General features: G+C 49.8%; 2 protein-coding genes across 3 annotated transcripts in view; one reads left to right on the forward strand and one right to left on the reverse strand.

Annotated features, from left to right (window-relative positions):
• The window catches only part of SMYD4 (SET and MYND domain containing 4), a 41,125-nt gene extending 38,947 nt beyond the window's left edge, over positions 1–2,178 (forward strand). The window contains exons 9-11 of one of the 2 annotated variants that reach the window (XM_046674233.1): positions 257–373; positions 577–700; positions 1,857–2,178. In XM_046674233.1, coding sequence (XP_046530189.1) covers positions 257–373; positions 577–700; positions 1,857–2,010 — 395 coding nt within the window. In that variant the 3' untranslated portion in view covers positions 2,011–2,178. Of the gene's footprint in view, positions 1–256; positions 374–576; positions 701–1,788 lie in introns of both variants that reach the window. The other variant, XM_046674235.1, reaches the window with a different exon arrangement.
• A 1,888-nt stretch (positions 2,179–4,066) lies between these two features.
• SERPINF1 (serpin family F member 1) lies at positions 4,067–15,048 on the reverse strand. The gene is made up of 8 exons (XM_046677676.1): positions 14,915–15,048; positions 11,058–11,149; positions 9,074–9,272; positions 8,257–8,412; positions 7,643–7,846; positions 6,314–6,456; positions 5,108–5,318; positions 4,067–4,451 (listed from the first exon to the last, which is right to left on the reverse strand). The coding sequence occupies exons 2-8, from the start codon at positions 11,139–11,141 to the stop codon at positions 4,195–4,197; spliced, it is 1,254 nt and encodes a 417-aa protein (XP_046533632.1). The 5' UTR covers positions 11,142–11,149; positions 14,915–15,048; the 3' UTR covers positions 4,067–4,194.
• Between the last annotated feature and the right edge of the window lie 1,583 nt (positions 15,049–16,631).

Raw genomic sequence — 16,631 nt, forward strand, 5'->3', positions numbered from 1 at the left:
ACAACGAAGAATACACAACTATGTACCGGGGGGCTTTGGGGAGAAAAAGGAAAAAATAAAATCTTTAAAAAAAAAAAAGAAAAACATAAGAGAACAACAGCTTTATTGGAACAAACGTTGTAGGTTGGTCACAACCCAAGGAGACAAAGTAGGGTTTCCATATTCATCCCAGCCACTATAAAATTTAAGCGCTGAGTTCTCTTTACTAGGACTGGGTTTGTGTCTATAATGAGGCCACTTTCCTTTGAATTGATAGAGCGAGCCATTCAGCAGTTGTTGGGGTGCCAGCATGATGCTGAGAGCTTCCTGTCAGCGGAGCACAGCGTGGTAGGAGAAATTGAGGATGACCTGGCGCAGACCTATGCTGCCTTAGGTATGACATGTGTCTTCATTTTCTGCTCCAAGAGACAAGTCGGTATTGTGTGTTTGGTCCTGACCCTGGCCTCATCTGGTTGGTTATCTCTTGTCTTTCAACTGAGGCTGCCCTCCCTTCCATTTTGCTTTCCTCATTTTGAAAATGTTCATCCACAGTTGCTTGTGGTTCTTTCCTGGAACCAGATTTTTCTTTTTTTGCAGGGGACTGGCAAAAGTCAGCTGCTCATCTACAGAAGAGTCTCCGAGTGGTTGAGATTCGCCATGGGCCATCCAGTGTTGAAATGGGCCATGAGCTCTTCAAATTGGCCCAAATATTTTTCAATGGGTAAGTCTTTCTCTTGCTTCCTAGCACTTTGCCAGGCCACATACTCTTCTGTCTTTTATTAGGCTCTTCTGTGTATTACTCTTTTTCCCTGGTGCTTTTAAGCATGTCAAAACTTCTTTATTTCCCCTTTTGGAGAGATCCTTTCCTTCTGTTTTACTGACAAACTTTAATGTTTAGAATTTCCTCCTGAGAGATTTAGGGAGAGCTCTCAGCTCTGAAGGGAGTTTCCAAGGAGGAGCTTGCCAAGCAGCCCCGCCACCGACATCAGCAGTTCTTCTCAGTCGTGGTGTCATCCACACCACCCCCTCCGCCCCCGGCCCGGTTAGCCGCCTCCCTCGGAGCTCCATTCTCAGCACGCTCAACTCCAGTGGCTCTTCCTTCTCCCTAGTCCTATGCCTTTTAAAACCATTGTTTTCAACCAGGAGTAATTTTGCCCCCCAGGGGACATTTGTCAGTGTCTGAAGGCATTTTTGATTGTTGTGACTCAGGGTGGAGGCCAGAGATGCTGCTAAACACCCTCCACTGTACAGGACAGCCCTCCACAGCTAAGAATTATCTGGCCCAAAATGTCAGTAGTGTCGAGGTTGAGAAACCCTGCTTTAAAAGTTAAAGGGAGAGAACAGTAGCGCTAATGACTTGGTGCCTCATCTACTTTTGCAACTGAGATGACTCGAAGGCCCTAATTTCAGTATTTCTAGACGAGATACCTCCAGCCTTGATAAAGTGGCCACTGTTGGACATTGATGTGAGAAAGTGTTTGAAGCTCAATCCTAAGATTCTGATTGGTGGGTGTACCTCATACCTGAGGCATAGAGGCAGTCCATTTGGTGAGAGAGAAAAGGACTGCAGAGTTAGGTCATACGGGGACTCGGTTACCCTAAGGTGAAGACTCTTGAGTAAACCTTGGAGTAAATATCAAATAATGCTTTGAGATTTACCTGTTTCTCAGGATCCTGAAATCTTTATACTTTTTTCATAACTTTGTTCTCAAACTCTGCCTTGCAGTGTGTTTGTGAAAGTGTCTTATCTGCCCTTCTAGATTGTAAGATCCTTGAGGACAAAAATGATCTACTTTATGTTCTTCACAGGGTGTGAGTAGGCCCTCAGTTAACGTGTGCTTGAGTGAATCAGTGGATTCTTCCCTCCTCTGGTTCAGGTTTGCAGTACCCGAAGCTCTGAACACAATACGAAAGGCAGAAAAGGTTCTCTTGGTGCACTATGGCCCTGGGAATGACGAGATCCAGGAGCTACAAAAGATGAAATCCTGTTTATTGGACTTGCCGCCCATCCCTGGGAGACCTTCATTGTAGGATCCCAAGGGGACTTTGACCCATAGGAAAGGAGCCTGTGTGGGATGAGTTAAAGAGGTACCGTTGGGGCCAGCCCCGTGGCCAAGTGGTTAAGTTCTCTGGCTCCGCTGTGGAGGCCCAGGGTTTTGCCGGTTCGAGTCCTGGGTGCGCTCATCGGGCCACGCTGAGGCGGCATCCCACATGCCACAACTAGAAGGAACCACAACTAAAGATACACAACTATGTACCGGGGGGCTTTGGGAGAAAAAGGAAAAATAAAATCTTTAAAAAAAATAAAAATTAAAAAAAGAGGTTCTGTTGCTTCTGAGCTGTTGCCAGGAAATATAGGACTCACCTGACAGTCACAGGCCTAGGGTATGAATGGCAGGGGGACTGGAAAAGCATTGCAGTTGGAGAGATGCTCACCTGTTTTGATGAATCTTTCTTGAAATAGTTAACTGCCCTCCCATAAAAACTCCCAGTTCACAGACAAGACTTAAAACGAGTATCTGGAGAGCCTAAACCCTTTAAAAGGATTTTAGCTGATCTGCAGGCATCTGGACGTTAGCTGGGGATTTGGGCTAGATGCCACCTTACTAAATGATGATAATCTGTTTCCCTGAACGTTCCTGTGGTTTCTAGTAGTAGTGAAATGTTGTGCACCACTCCAGTGGGAACTTACACTCTTAGTAGTTGTATTGTAATTGAAAAATAATTATAAAGCAAGAAATCAGTGAGGCTCGTTACCTCTGGAGACACAGTTTCCTTTATAGTATCTAGCTTCCTTGAATCCTCTGTTAAAACTGATGGAGTGTAAATTGTAAATATGGGACCATTTTATTGTTGGGCAGTTTCTTCCTATGAAGGCAACTCTCAGTTTGTTTTCTACCAATTTCCAAGTCTTTATTACCTGGCTTTAATCGGTACTCTTGGAAGACTCACTGACCAAACACTAATAAAGTCAAGCTTGTAACAGTGACTTTACAACACATGGGCCTCCTCTCTCAGTTCTGTTTATTAGCAAGCCTGAAAAGAGACTACTTTTTTCTACCAGACCTCCCCAAGCCGGCAAATGAAGTACAGATGACATAAGTACTGAGAATGGGGAAATACTTCAGACGATGCTGACGGGGTGGGCATTGCTGCTCTGGTTTCAAATTTAAGAAACAGAAGGTAGAGATGATAACTCTCTTCCACCTGGATGTATGGCGGTAGTCTATGGCCCAACCTGGTCAGAAGTCTGGGAGAGTCTCTAGGTCTGAACCCTGGCTGCTGTATCAGCATTGGTGACCAAGTGGTTCAGATGAGTTAGTGGAAAAGCATGCCAGGGCCCCCCACCCCCGGGCCAGGCCCAAGACGTGCCAACTCACATTGAAACACTTGAATGAAGGACAGGCAGAATCTCATTTATCCTCCTTTCTACTAACTCACAGTGGCAAGGTGGCGGCCAGTGAGATTTTTTGGTAGAGCTAACTGTTTCAAGAAGAAAACCTTTGACCTGTGGACTGTTCTGTAGTTACTCTTTTCCAAACACTTGGCATGTTTCATGTTCCTAAAAAAGGCCCTGTTGTACTCTGTAAAATAGGCATACTTCCTTAAAAAGAATATGTTTGGAATTTCTGCATCAGGTCCAATTTAATGTGCATTCAAGAGCTTTCTTTAAGTGCTCTGTAAAATATAGAATTATTTCCTGAAGTTACAAATTACTTCCCTTATCTGTCCGTGTGTTATCCTATGTTGTCAGGTGACATTAGCTTGATGGAGTGATATCCGTGCTTGCATTAAAACCTGAAGTCTAGTTTATTGTAAGAGTGTGCTCCACTGATTGTGGGGGTCACAGATACCTTCTTGGGGGGATTAGTGGTCCCATCAACGTACGTAAGTACTGCCACAGCAGAGAATCAGTCCCTGCATTATACAATGTAGATAACTAAAAGTTCTTATAAATGGTGACTTTCTGCAGAGTTTAGATAGACCCAAACTATAATTACAGGACCAGCAAATTCTTAAAGGGCTCTTTATCCTCATATTAAACTTAACATAGCTCAAAATAGGAAGAGGAACAGTGTAACAAAAGTTAAGGATAAAGCACTTTTATTGAAAAGGATACATTGAAACATTATAGGGCAGCCTTCACGTAATATATAATCTGCCATCCCTCTAGGGTTTTCTTCATCTAGGGTATTTGAACATTAAGCTAGAGCATTAAGTGCCCCTGGGGTCCAGAATTTTGCCTATGAAGAGAAGGGCCCCTGTGTCCGTGTCCCTCAGTACAAAGATGAAAGGTTGGTTAAGGTGGTAGTCCAAGGGGAACGTGAGGTGGGCAGGCTGGGGCCCTTGGCTGGGGTTGGTTGCCCCATCCTCATTCCACTCAAAGCCAGCACGATGTTCCACTTGAGTAAGCTTGAGAGGTTTGCCTGTGATCTTGCTAAAGTCTGGTGAATCAAACAAGGATTGCAGCTCTGCAGAGATTGAGAGAGATTTCCATTAAAACCCTGCCTTAACCAACATCACAAAGAAGAATACAATCCTGGTTCTTTTTTTTCTTTTTTTGCTGAAGAAGATTCACCCTGAGCTAACATCTGTGCCAGTCCTCCTCTTTTTTGTATGTGGGTCACCACCACAGCATGGCCACCAATGAGTAGTGTAGGTCTGTGCCCAGGAACCAAACCTGGGCCACCAAAGTAGAGTGTGCCAAACTTAACCACTAGGCCTTGGGGCCAGCCCCCACAATCCTGATTCTCATGAAGGCAAGCAAGCTGAGAGTAGAACACCACTTTGACCTTCTGTGAGGTATGTAGAGCTCTGGGCTAGTTAAGTGTTAAGTGACTTGCCCAAGAGCACACAGCAAGTGAGGTTAAGATTAGAAACCAGGTCAACAGAGCTCTCTTGAGAGGCAGTGTTCTAAGTTCCTGTGATAGGAGGTACGCTCATGGGGCTGAGGAATGAGTCTGATAAGGAAGGCAGTTCAATCTTCCCTGCCAGCACTTTTAGAATAAGGGATCATCTCCATGGCTTCCTACAAGGCCATGGAGCCCTCGAGTTCTGCTTAGCAAAGTGGAAGGCTCAAAGACTTGACCCCACCCACCCCCAGAGCAAAGGAGTCTCGAAGACATACTTATCTCCTGCAGGGACTTAGTGACTTCACCCTCGTAACTCAGCTTCAGCTTGGGGATGGTCAGGACTGCCTGCACAGTCTTCAGCTCTCGGTCTATGTCATGAAGGAACTCGGAGGTGAGGCTCTCTTCTATCATGGTCAAGTTCTGGGTCACTTTCTGAGGCAGGAAGAAGACGATGCTCATGCTTCCGGTCAGGGGTAGCTGGGCGATCTGAAACAGGGAGGAAGCACATGGGTTAGTCCTTTGGAGCCCAAGAGCCTAGGGATAACACACATCCCAAGCTGCCTTCTCCTCTCCTGTGATGGGGCCCTGCCCGAACTTTCCCCAGCCCCTAATCTATTTCACAGTTGTCCCTCTAGGCCACTGCTTTCTGGCAGCAAGACGTCTACTGGTGTTCCTTCAGAAAGCAAGCTGTTGTCTTTTCTTACCTCAGCCTAATACCAACTGAACTTATCTGTTAAAAGAATTTCCTTTTGTGGTTTCAAGGAGCTAGAAATGAATTCCAGGTCTGTGTTTTCTCCCAAGATTTGTCTGCCAACAGTTAATGAGTGTACAGAGCCCTGGACTAGAAGTGGGGGCGTTAGGCTCAGAAGCAGCAAGAAAGCAGATGCTTTGAGCAGAGATTCTTACACTAAGGTCCATGGGACCAATGGCGTCAGGAGTCCCAACAGCCCCTGGAATCGTATACAGAAATGCGTGCATGTGTGTACGTGGCATTTCTGAGTGTTTCAGGCATGTTGTCAGATTCCCAAAGAAAAAGGTTAAGTAAGAACTACTGACTTAGAATTAAAAGAAGTCAGGTATATGTGAAAAACTTAGAATGCCAGCAATTTGAAGTTTGTGACAGTTTTTGAAAGTTTGGCTTTGAATTCTAAAATTAAAAGTTCTCCCCCCGAGAAAAGGAATAAAGAGAGAAAGAAGGAAAGAAAAGACAAGAAAACACCAACAGTTGAGTGCCCAATCTAGAGGGGCCATTTCACACTACCTTATTAATCCTTACGACAAACGCTGTGAGGATAAATTTTGGTAACTATTCTCTTTCATGTTAAGAAGAAAGGGTCAGAGAAGATATTAACTTGCTGAAAGTCAGCCAGCAGGTAAAATTTAGATAACTGTCAGATCTCAAAGGTCATTCTGTTTCCACTGCACCATCCTGCCTGTCTTTGTCCCTCCCCCCACCCACCACTCACCCTGCCCCTACAGACCTTACAGTTGAGATCAGAATCCAAGCCATAGCGTAGAATGGCCTTCGGATCTGACATCGTGGGGACTGTCACGGTCCTCTCCTCATCCAAGTGGAAATCCTGGAGGGAAGTCTTTCTGGAGTCAAACTTTGTTACCCACTGCCCTGGAATGAAACAAATGGAGTGTCCTGAGCCCCCAGGAGACCAGAAAGCTGAAAGCCCCCATGTGTTGAAAGTTGTCTGGCAAAAGGAATCTTAGTCGTGGGAGGGCCTGACACATCAGGGAATAGCTCTCCCTCGGAATGTGCGATCTGGGCCACAGTACCCGTAGGTCCCTCAATACCTTCCGTAGGTAAACTCAGAAGGAAATACGTTGATTTTATTGATTTGCCCAACTGTATTATGCAAGTTCTGTGACAGTCTGGGAGAAAAGTAAACTGGTGCACACTTCCCCAGTGATGTGTCCAGGAGACGGAATCGGAGGAGGTCAGAGCTGGAAGGGACCTCAGCTAGCTTCATCCCATCACCCCTCTCAGAGCTGAAAAGGCGCTGAAGCCCAGAGAGGTGAAGTGACTTGCCAGTGCTCACACAGCAACGTGAAGACCAAGCTCCCTTAGTTCAACATGGCCTTTACCCTGCTGGTCTGTAACTGCTTCTTTCACTCCCTGGAGATCACTACTTCAAGTAGGGCTTTTCTCTAGGAGTTTGGGGGTCCACTCTTGCTACTGCTTGATAGACGGTTAGAAAGCATTTTAAGGGAGGTTGCCCAAAACCCCATCCAAGGCTTATCTGCATGGGGCTGGCCTCACACTGGGCCCATGGAATGGTCTTGGCCACATCACTGCAGCCTAGAAGAATGCTGGTAGAGAACTGACACAGTTTGTGGAGTACCTGCTGTGTCCTGGGCACAGTGCTAGGGTTGATGTGAAGATGGGAGACGATGTCGACAGGGTGCCTCTGAAGTAAGTGTATCGTCCCCGTGTTAGAGATGAGAAGACAGGCCCAGAGAGGCTGTGGAGCTGGTGCAGGGCTCTGCAGCCGGTGGAGGCAGAGCTGGGCTTGGCCCCTTGTCTGACTCCAGCCAGATAGCCAACAGTGCCCGCCCCAGACGGGTCCCAGAGTAGGTATGCTTTCTTCCCGTGCTGGTCTTTGTGCACAAGCCTCTCACACTCTGTAGGCACTGGCATTAGAGGACGAGCAGATAGCCCTCAGGCAAGTGCATTTCTGAGGTCCTCCTCTGGCTTCGCCTCTGGGTTCATGTTGAACTAGGGCTTTGACGTCCACCCGTTCCTGCCCCCTCTGATGCCCACCATCCACCTTTGGCCAAAAGAGAAGTGGAGAAGCCCTCACCCTTGAAGTAAGCCACACCAAGAAGGAGAATGCTGATTTCACTGGGCACTTCCCTTGTGGACCTAGCGATTTTCCCTTTCATCTGGGCCTGCACCCAGTTGTTAATCTCCTGAAGATCCGCGCGAGAGTTGCCAGTCAGGATCTTGGGCCTGGTCCCATATGACTTCTCCAGTGGTGCAACAAAGCTGGATTTGATGCGCAGCTCTGGGAAGAGATGGAGTGGAGTTAGTGTGCTCTGAGAGCTGAACCAGCATCCCCTCTTTGAGAGCATGCCAAGCTTAGGTTCTGGTTTACCACTCAGCAGGCCCTGACTTCCTCCTAGCGTCTCCCTGTGACTTGCTGGGACTTTGTGCCAGCTTCCCCAGGCGCTGGAGAGGGAACAACAGATTTCGTTCATTGCCCTTTCTCTTCATGTTACTGTCCTTCCCCAACCCCTCCCACTCTCTCCCTAAGCCCACTTCCTCTTTCTGATCCTCTTTGGGCTCATGGGGTACCTTCCTGCTCACCAGTGCCAGGCCTGGTATGGGCAGACATGATCTACTGTTTAGAAAGAAACCCGCCTGGATGGAGCCTAGAGCCCCATGCACCTCAGGCAGCCTGGCCAGCACACTCACTCTTCTCGAAGATGATTCGGGAAGCACTCTTGAAGTTCTTATTGGGGGCAGTGACGGAGGCAAGGAGTTCCTTGTAGGTGCCGTGGATGTCTGGGTTCTTGATCAGGTCATAGTAGAGAGCCAGGTGAATGCTGGACTCTGTCCGCTGTTCCGCCCCTGCCAGAGAGACAAGGGTCTGAGCCTTGATGACTGCCCGCCAGGCCAGGGCCCCGAGTCAGGCCCGCTCCCCTGACAGGGCGGGGCCACTCTGCTCGTAGTCTTGTCTGCTGATACTGGAGACATTCCAGGGGGGCAAGGAATAGAGGTTTTCCTAAAGTAGGCTGAGGGCCTCGGGCCTAGAGAGATAGAAGGGTGGGAGTGAGGGGTACAAGTCCCTGTGCTTCTCTCATCACAGGACCGGCCAGACTGTCTGTAGTTCCCTGTTTGTTACTTTCCCCCGTGAACTCAACTCTGACCTGAGTTATGATGGAGACATGCCTACTTGTGTGCGGTTATGTCCCCAGAACCCAGCTGAATGGCTGGCATGCAGCTGAAGCTCATTTAAGGAACAGATGAGTGTCAAAGTCACCCCGTCATTAAGTGGTCCCAAGGCCACACCCTGCATCAGCAGTGCTCAGCTCTGTCCCAGTAGCAAGGGAGTGGTGTGTGCACAGCCCTCGAGCTCCCACTTGCCCACGCTGGGACCCCGCTTGGCCAGTCTCAGCGCCTCTGCGCCCCTCCCTGAGGTACAGGGTCTCTAGGACCTTGAGAGCCGTATATGCACAGAGGCTGGGTGGCAGCTCTAGGATTCTGGGACTTTCTACATCAGAGAACTCACCCAGCGAAAGGGCAGAGAGTGCTGTGGCCACGCTGAGTGGGGACAGGAGCACATTGGCGGTGGGGCTCATGCTGGATTTCGCGCGGTACAGGTCATAGCCAAAGTTGGAGACGGCCGCTGCCAGCTTGTTCACAGGGACCTTGAGGAAAGGATCCTCCTCCTCCACTGGTGCCCCTGTGATGTCAGGGTCTGGGGAGCCCTGGATTTGGGTTCAAAGACCAGTGGAGATGAGCAGTGGATGGCTGGGCTCCGCATCGCTTTGAGCAGGATGGCCGTGCTGGCCCCTCAGGGCCGTCCTGCCTGAGTGTGGTATGTTTACCCTCACGTTGGAATGAGTTTGTGCTCCCTCAACACGCAGGAGCTCTCTGCTGGGGAGAGGCAGCCCAGAAGAGAGATTAGCTGACCAAGTTTAAATACTCGTGACCTATGAGCCTCAGGCCTGTGACACATAACAAAAAAAAAGAGTGGAGTTTCCCTTCCCAACAAACCCTGCTCTTAGTCCAGACCAGGCTGTCGTCTGCTCTCAGCTCTCCACCTGGACCTTCCGTCAAAGCCCCCCTGTCTTTCATGGTCCTGATCAAATATCACCTTCAGCACAGACTTTCCCTGATCGCCCCAATCTGAAGGCGCCTTTTGGTTTTCTGACCTTTTTTCAGAGTCAACTTTCATTTACATTTAACCACCTACCATGTGCCCTGCTCTGTGCTAGTTCTTTTCATTTGAGTTACTTCATTTCATACTTATTGATATATTTGTCTGATACCCCAAAAGACTAATGTCTCAAAAGACTGAGTTCCTTGAAGGTAAGAACTGAGTCATATTTCCATCCATTCCTAGCACCTACAGAGTAGGTGTTAAATAGATGAAAAATAACTGACTGGACACAATGGCCCTGTAAGGATTGGAATTTTTTTTTTCCTGAGGTAGATTTGCCCTGAACTAACATCTGTGTCAATCTTCCTCTATGTGTGGGTTGCCACCACAGCATGGCAAGCAACAAGTGATGTAGGTCCATGCCTGGGATCTGAACTTGGGCCACTGAGGCAGAGCACTCTGAACTTAACCACTAGGCCATGGGGCCAGCCCCAAGAATGCTTTTTGGCTTTTGTGGGGGTTTTTTTTGGTGAGGAAGATTAGCCCTGAGCTAACATCTGTTGCCAATCTTCCTCTTTTTGCTTGAGGAAGATTGTCACTGAGCTAACATCTGTGCCAATCCTCCTCTATTTTGTATGTGGGATGCCACCATAGCATGACGATGAGTGATATGTAAGTCCATACCCAGGATCCAAACCTGCGAACCCCAGGCCGCCAAAGCGGAGTGTACCAATTTAACCACTATGCCACTGGCCTGGCCCCCAAGAATGGGTATTTTTAATCCCATTTTATAGATAAGAAAACAGAGGCTCAGGTAAAAGTGACTTGTTTCAGGTCACAAAGCTAGTAAGGGGCAGAGGCAGATTCCAAGTTGGAACTCACAACAAAGTCCAGGGGTCCAGCCAATATGCCCTAGCTGCCCTGGTCCCTCATGTAAGTCAACCCCCACTGTCACAAAGCATAGGCTTCTCTCCGAGTGTCTGCATCTGCCTTTGCAACCCAGCTGTGCTCTCTCTGGACAGAAAAGGGCTTTCCATGCTCTTGCATCTCTGCTGTGTCCTGGTCACCGTTGGAACTAATATCTGAGATCACCACCCATCAGTGAGACCCACAGTCATGCAAGGAAATGAGAAAAGTTTTCGCTGAAGGGACGGCCCTGGGCTTGTTTAGAGAGCTCTTGCTTTTCACTTTTTTGGATCTTATTTTTGTCCCCACTGTGTTCTCTGAAAGGCAAGGCAAGACGTTTTCTCTCTGTTTTTCCCTGTCTAGACCTAAAGGCCTGCAACCTGGGTGCCCCGCTCCTGCCCTGCATGCTGCCTGCTGCAGAAGGGCTGGGATAGCTGACACCCCCCATGCCCCACCCGCCACCCCCTCTCCCATCCCCACTGACCTCCTCTGGGCCGCCGGCGTTGTTCTGGCAGCTGCCATGCCCAAGGAGGGCTCCAGTCCAGAGGAGTAGCATTAGGGCCTGCATCCCGGGGCCTGCAAGAGAGTGAGAGGCAGCAGGCTGCTTCCCTCACCCACCCCCTGCACGCCAGGCCACCCTGGGCAGGGAGCAGAAGGCTTAGCAGGACCAGGCACCTTCCCTCCAGCCTCCCCAAGCTGGAAGCGGACCCTCAGCCTGATGGTCTCTTCCTCTCAGCAGTGTCCTCCCTACCCCTCCACCTGCCTCGCATCCCACAGTCATATGGTAAGCTAGTGCTTTCATCCCATTGTCTGTGTCAGGGGACCCGCCTTCAAACCTAAAGCTCCAGGGCAGTGAAGATGCAGCAGTGGCGTCTCTGTGTGGAGTGTAGTCTAGCACGAATGCGTACCAAGGCTTTTCCCTGGACACACCTGACCAGCTCCTTCTATAGGACTTGGGGCAATGTCTAGTAACAGAGTGGGGGCAGAACCTGGGTGTCACATGTAGAATCACAGAGATTGGAGAATGGAGGCGTCCGGTCCAGCCCCTGCCATCCCCAAGAAGTTTTCTGACTCTGCTTGAATTCCTCTGGCCGAGAACCTGTGGCCTCAGAGGGACTCATCCTTTCTCAGGCAGTTCTGTGTCAAGAGCTCTTACTTCATGGTTAGGAGTCCTGGGTGTAGGGTCAGACAGCCTGGGTTCAAATCTCAATTCTGTGTCTTAATAGCTCTCTAAATCACAGTGTCCTCTCTTGTAAAATGGAAGCCAAACAGTTCTTGCCTACTGTGAGGAGGATTAAGTTAGGTAATGCCTTAATAGCACTTAACAGTGCCAGAGACCTGGGAGCTCTCCAATGATCCCTGAACCAAAACGTGTCCCCCTACAATTGGAGCCCCAGGGCCCTGCTTCTCCCAGGGGAGCCAGGCCCTCTTCCCCCTACCAGCTGGAAAATAGCTCTTATACCCCTGGAGCCTTCTTTCCTTCAGGTTAAACAACCCCGCTTCTTAGTAAGACCACCCAAATGCCTTCCCCTCCCCAGCAGTGGCCTCTTCTGACCGGACTCTGGTCTGGCCCCTGGCCCACAGGGAAAAGGGAAATTGGGTCCAGGATTCTGTTCTCCACCATCCCTTACCCTTCTGCATCCACTGCATCTATGAGCTCAGCCCCCGAGTCAGGAAGTGTATGTGGGGTGGGGAAGATGAAGGCAGCTGGGGGTGGGGGTGGGGGGTGGTTTACAGATAAGATCTTCCAAGAGGCCTCCTGGTTAGAAAGTGAGAGGTCTCAGCAACCAGGACATTTGGCTGGTCCGTGTTCTCCCTCCATCAGTATTGCCAAGTCAAGAATTTACAGTCTGTCTGCCCTGCCTCTCACCTCCCCTGCAACACACAGACACGCCAAGGGTCTCATGCTCTTTCATTATCCTTTTATATACCCATAAACAACCCCCGCCCCCAACACACACACACACACACTTTTCTGACTTCTCAGAGCAACAGGAAAGTTGGGAGTGCGGTGTGTGATTTTTGGCCAAAGTCCTTAGAATTAAGTCTGATAATCCGCTGGACAACATTGTTGAGCATGAAGGGCAACAAAAGGAAAGATTGCCTTCTGTGTTGGCCCAGCTCACAGCAGGCCTGCCGGTGGGAACCAGCCGGGCTTTGTTTCCCAACCTCCTCCTGAGCTCGTGTCTCAGAGTGAGCTCCAGGGACCCCTGTATCCTCAGCCAGCTGCTCTTCCACACAGCTGTCCCTGCCGCTCAGGGAGAAATCTTCTGTTGAGACAACAGGAAAAGCTTTCTGTAGGGCAAGTTAGGAGACCTTAACACCATCCAGGCTTACAGCTGCTCTCCCCGCCAGGCCGGCCCCACCCACAGCTGGCAGGAGCCTTTGTTGCCTGAGCCTCAGCAGACTGGTGTATTGGAGACTGAAGATTCAGTGAGATGCTTGGGTGGCAAGGCCAGAGGAAAAAGCCCTTAGCTCTAGTCCCTCTGGCCAGCATAAGGAATTGAGATAGGAGGGAGGAGATAGGGACCATCCTGGCATAGTGTTTAAGGAAACTAAGTTCATAGTTCAAATGCACTTGAACGTGGGACCTTCTCTGTAGGAGTCCCCTACAGAATCTGAGCCCAAGCCCCTGGTCCTGTGATCACTGTCACCACATGGGCGGACTGAGAACTGAAGATGAGGTGAGGGGCCCTGGAGGGGAAAGCCAACATGGGTCCACAACTGGACGTGTAGTATTAATGTCTGCTCTTTGAATCCTCCACCTCAAGCCCTGGGGATGAGGAAGTGGAGAGATTACTGAAAGCCCCCTACAGGAGCAGTGAGAGGGCAGAGAGTAAAGGCCTATGTGGGGGGCCCCTCTGAGCACACTTAATGCCTTGTCCAAGGTGAGTGTTCTGTGGGCAGGGGCAGGCAGCCCTTGCCCGGCCAGGGGCACAGGGACAATGATGGCATCCTGTCCAAAGGGCAGTATCCATGCCAGACTCTTGTCCTACCAGGTGGGGGAGGGCATAGGAGAGAGAGAGATCCTCCGTATTGGGCCAAGGTCAGGCCTCACTTGCTGCCACATTGTCCAAATCAAGAAACACAAGGAACTGGATTTTGTGATCTTGCCTTCAAGCTGGGAGGATAAATTTGAGCCAGTACATGTGTTTCAGATTAAATCCAGTTGTGAGACAAACACCATCCCTTCTGCTCCTCCCAGAACCACACAGCCTTCAAGCCACATGGCTCATGGGCAGTGCGGGGAAGGGCACCACCCTCTCCTCTGGCTCTGGGAGGAAGATTCCAAAGGGTCCCTTCCAGGCACACCCCACCCCTGGGGACTCCACCAGTCCCCAGGCAATGTCCCTTGTGAAGTCTTGGAACCTGCATGAGTTGGGCCAGGGTGCCCGTGCGTTTCATGCGCCCACACGCAAGAAGGACCACCCCTAGGAACAGAACTCCCTGGCCCCCTTCCCATCCCACCCTCAGCCTAAGGGCTGAACTCCTGCTGAATGGGCATGTGCCAGACAGTGCTGGGGTTTCTGGGAAGTCTGCAGTGTTTCTCTGGCCCAGACCTCTCCTTGCTGTGGCTTTCCCCAAGGAACGGAAAGGGTGCAGGCAGCCATTCTCTCCAGCACTGGCAGCTGAGCCCCCAAACCCCGTACACTGGCTGGGCTAAATAGCGGTCATTGTTTGCAAGAGGCTAAAACCCCATTGATCTCCCAGCTTTTACTGGCAGCTCATTTGACCAAAGAAAAAGGGTGGGTGCTGGATAGAAGGACCCAGCTCTCCTCCATCCCAGCCCTCTGGCAGGGCTCAACAGTCCAGCTGCCTGGCAGTGTTGAGAAGTTGCCTCTGAAATCAGCACCAGTTGATTTTGAAAAAATAGCAGGGAGCTGAGTCCAAGCCAGGGCTGGGCTACAGGAAGCGCTGCCTCCCTAACTGCCCTGGTGGAAGCACAGCTCCAGGTCAACCTCCTTCCCTCAGGGCTGCAGAGGCCCTGTGAGCTGCTACCCAGACCGGAGCCAGCAGCTGAGCTCTCTGCTTCTTCCCGGCCACGGCCCCCTCCATTGTTTCCCATCCACTTCATTCAAAAGTCTTTCAGCCTGTTCTAGTGGGGCAGTGGGGTTTAGGGATAATTGGGTCCTTCCCTTCTGATCCCAAATTCCCTCTGCCCTCTCTCATCCACTCACCCTGGGGCCCAAGCTGCAAGAGCTACTGTGTCCCCACATCCTCTCCTTTGCACCCCTCTTTTCTACTCCCTGGGTTACTCCTGCTTCTCCCCAGTACCCCCAGCCCAGGGGAGCCTCTCCCGTCTTCCCCTGACCACGCACACCAGACAGGGAGCTGCTTTACCTGTGGGTGTGCTGCAGCTCCGCGCCCAGCCTAGGTCTGCACACTGAGGGGGCTCCTGCAGGCACGGGAGCTTTTTCCGCTGCCTCCCAATCCAGCGTCCAGCAGGCTTCAGATTACAGCTACTCCTTTCTTAAAGCGACCTGCACTCAATTTGGATTCTGTGATTGCATCATTGTCCGGTGTCAACTTTAACCCACTGCTGCCCTTCCGCCACACACCCGAAAGACACACACATTCACACACCCCACTCCCCTACCAGACCTTTCTTTCGGGCCCTGGCTGTCCTCACTGCCTGTGGTCCCACCCCAGGGTACACCCTGGTCAGCCTGGGTGGGAGATAGGACTGAGGAAGAGTCTTGCAGAAGGAGGCCTGGGAGGCAGGCTGGTAGAGTGGAGAAAACACTGGCCCAGTACTGGGACTCTGGGTTTTTCCTGGTCTTTGGCTCTGGCACTAACTGGGGTTTGGGGCAAGACAACTCTCATAGTTCCTCCCTTTCCTCGGCTGAAAAAGGAAGGGATGGAACTGGGATGTCTGGGCACTTTTTAGCCCTGAAATTCTGTGATTTCTGAAGATCAGAAAGGGCAGTGGGGAAAATATCTGACCAGAGGGAGAAATGATGAGACATACTACAAACACTAGTACTGAGAAGAGGCCCAGGGTGTGTTAAGCACCTACCCAGGCACGATAGCGGTCACCTGGAGAACAGAACACTCAGCCCTGCTCCCCGCGGGATGGTTAGGAACTTGCAGTGTGGTTGTGAAACTAAAATACCAATGCGGGAAAGAATTAGAGAATGTAACAGAAGGTTTTCTGGGCAGATATGAGTCCTGGCCAAAAGCCCGTGGTCATGCAGAGAAGGAAAGGAGGGCGCTCTGGAATATTTAGCTTGAGGAAGAGAACATACAGGGGAACCTTATTTTATGTGAGGCTTCAGGGAGCAGAGCTGGGGCCCGTGGGTAGAGCTTTCCAGTGGGCAAGGTTCAGCTTTATATAAGGATGAGTGTCAACAGTCCGAGTTCAATCCCTTCAACAAGAAATTGAGTCCCTCTGTGCAAGGCACTCGCTAGGTCCACGGAGGAGAAGGAATACATAGGTGAATAAGACTCAGGGCCCACCTGCCAGAAACTTACTAGCTAATAACAGGCTGATATGAGAACAGCTCGTTCCAACATAGCGCACGCAGCACATTCTGTGGTAGCAGTCTCTATAGCAACACTGTCTAATGCAGTAGCCACTAGCCACAGTGTGGCCACTCGAAATGTGGCTAGTCTGAGTTGTGATCTACTGCAGGTGTAAAATACCCACCAGATTTTGAATACTTAGTATAAAAAAAATGTAAACTATCTCAATAATTTTTACACAGATTACATACATTGGGTTAAATAAAGTACATTATTAAGATTAATTTCACCTATTTCTTTTTTAATGTGGCTACTAGGAAATCTTAAATTACATACATGATTTGCATTGTATTTCTATTGCACAACATTGCTCTATAGGGTACTGTGGCAGCGCAGTTGGAATATATGAATCTAAGCTGAGTCTTGAAGGGTGAATAAGAATAAGAGTGAGAAATGTGGGAAGGGCATGACTATCCATGTGGACAAGTTAAAACTGGATCCCTGTCTCACACCATACACAAAAATTAACTCTAGGTAAATTAGAGATTTAAATGTGAAAAGTGATGTCTGTTTTTGCAGAACCTTATATAATGAC

This window comes from Equus quagga, chromosome 11 (genome assembly GCF_021613505.1).
Source record: "Equus quagga isolate Etosha38 chromosome 11, UCLA_HA_Equagga_1.0, whole genome shotgun sequence".
NCBI classification, from domain to species: Eukaryota; Metazoa; Chordata; class Mammalia; order Perissodactyla; family Equidae; genus Equus; species Equus quagga.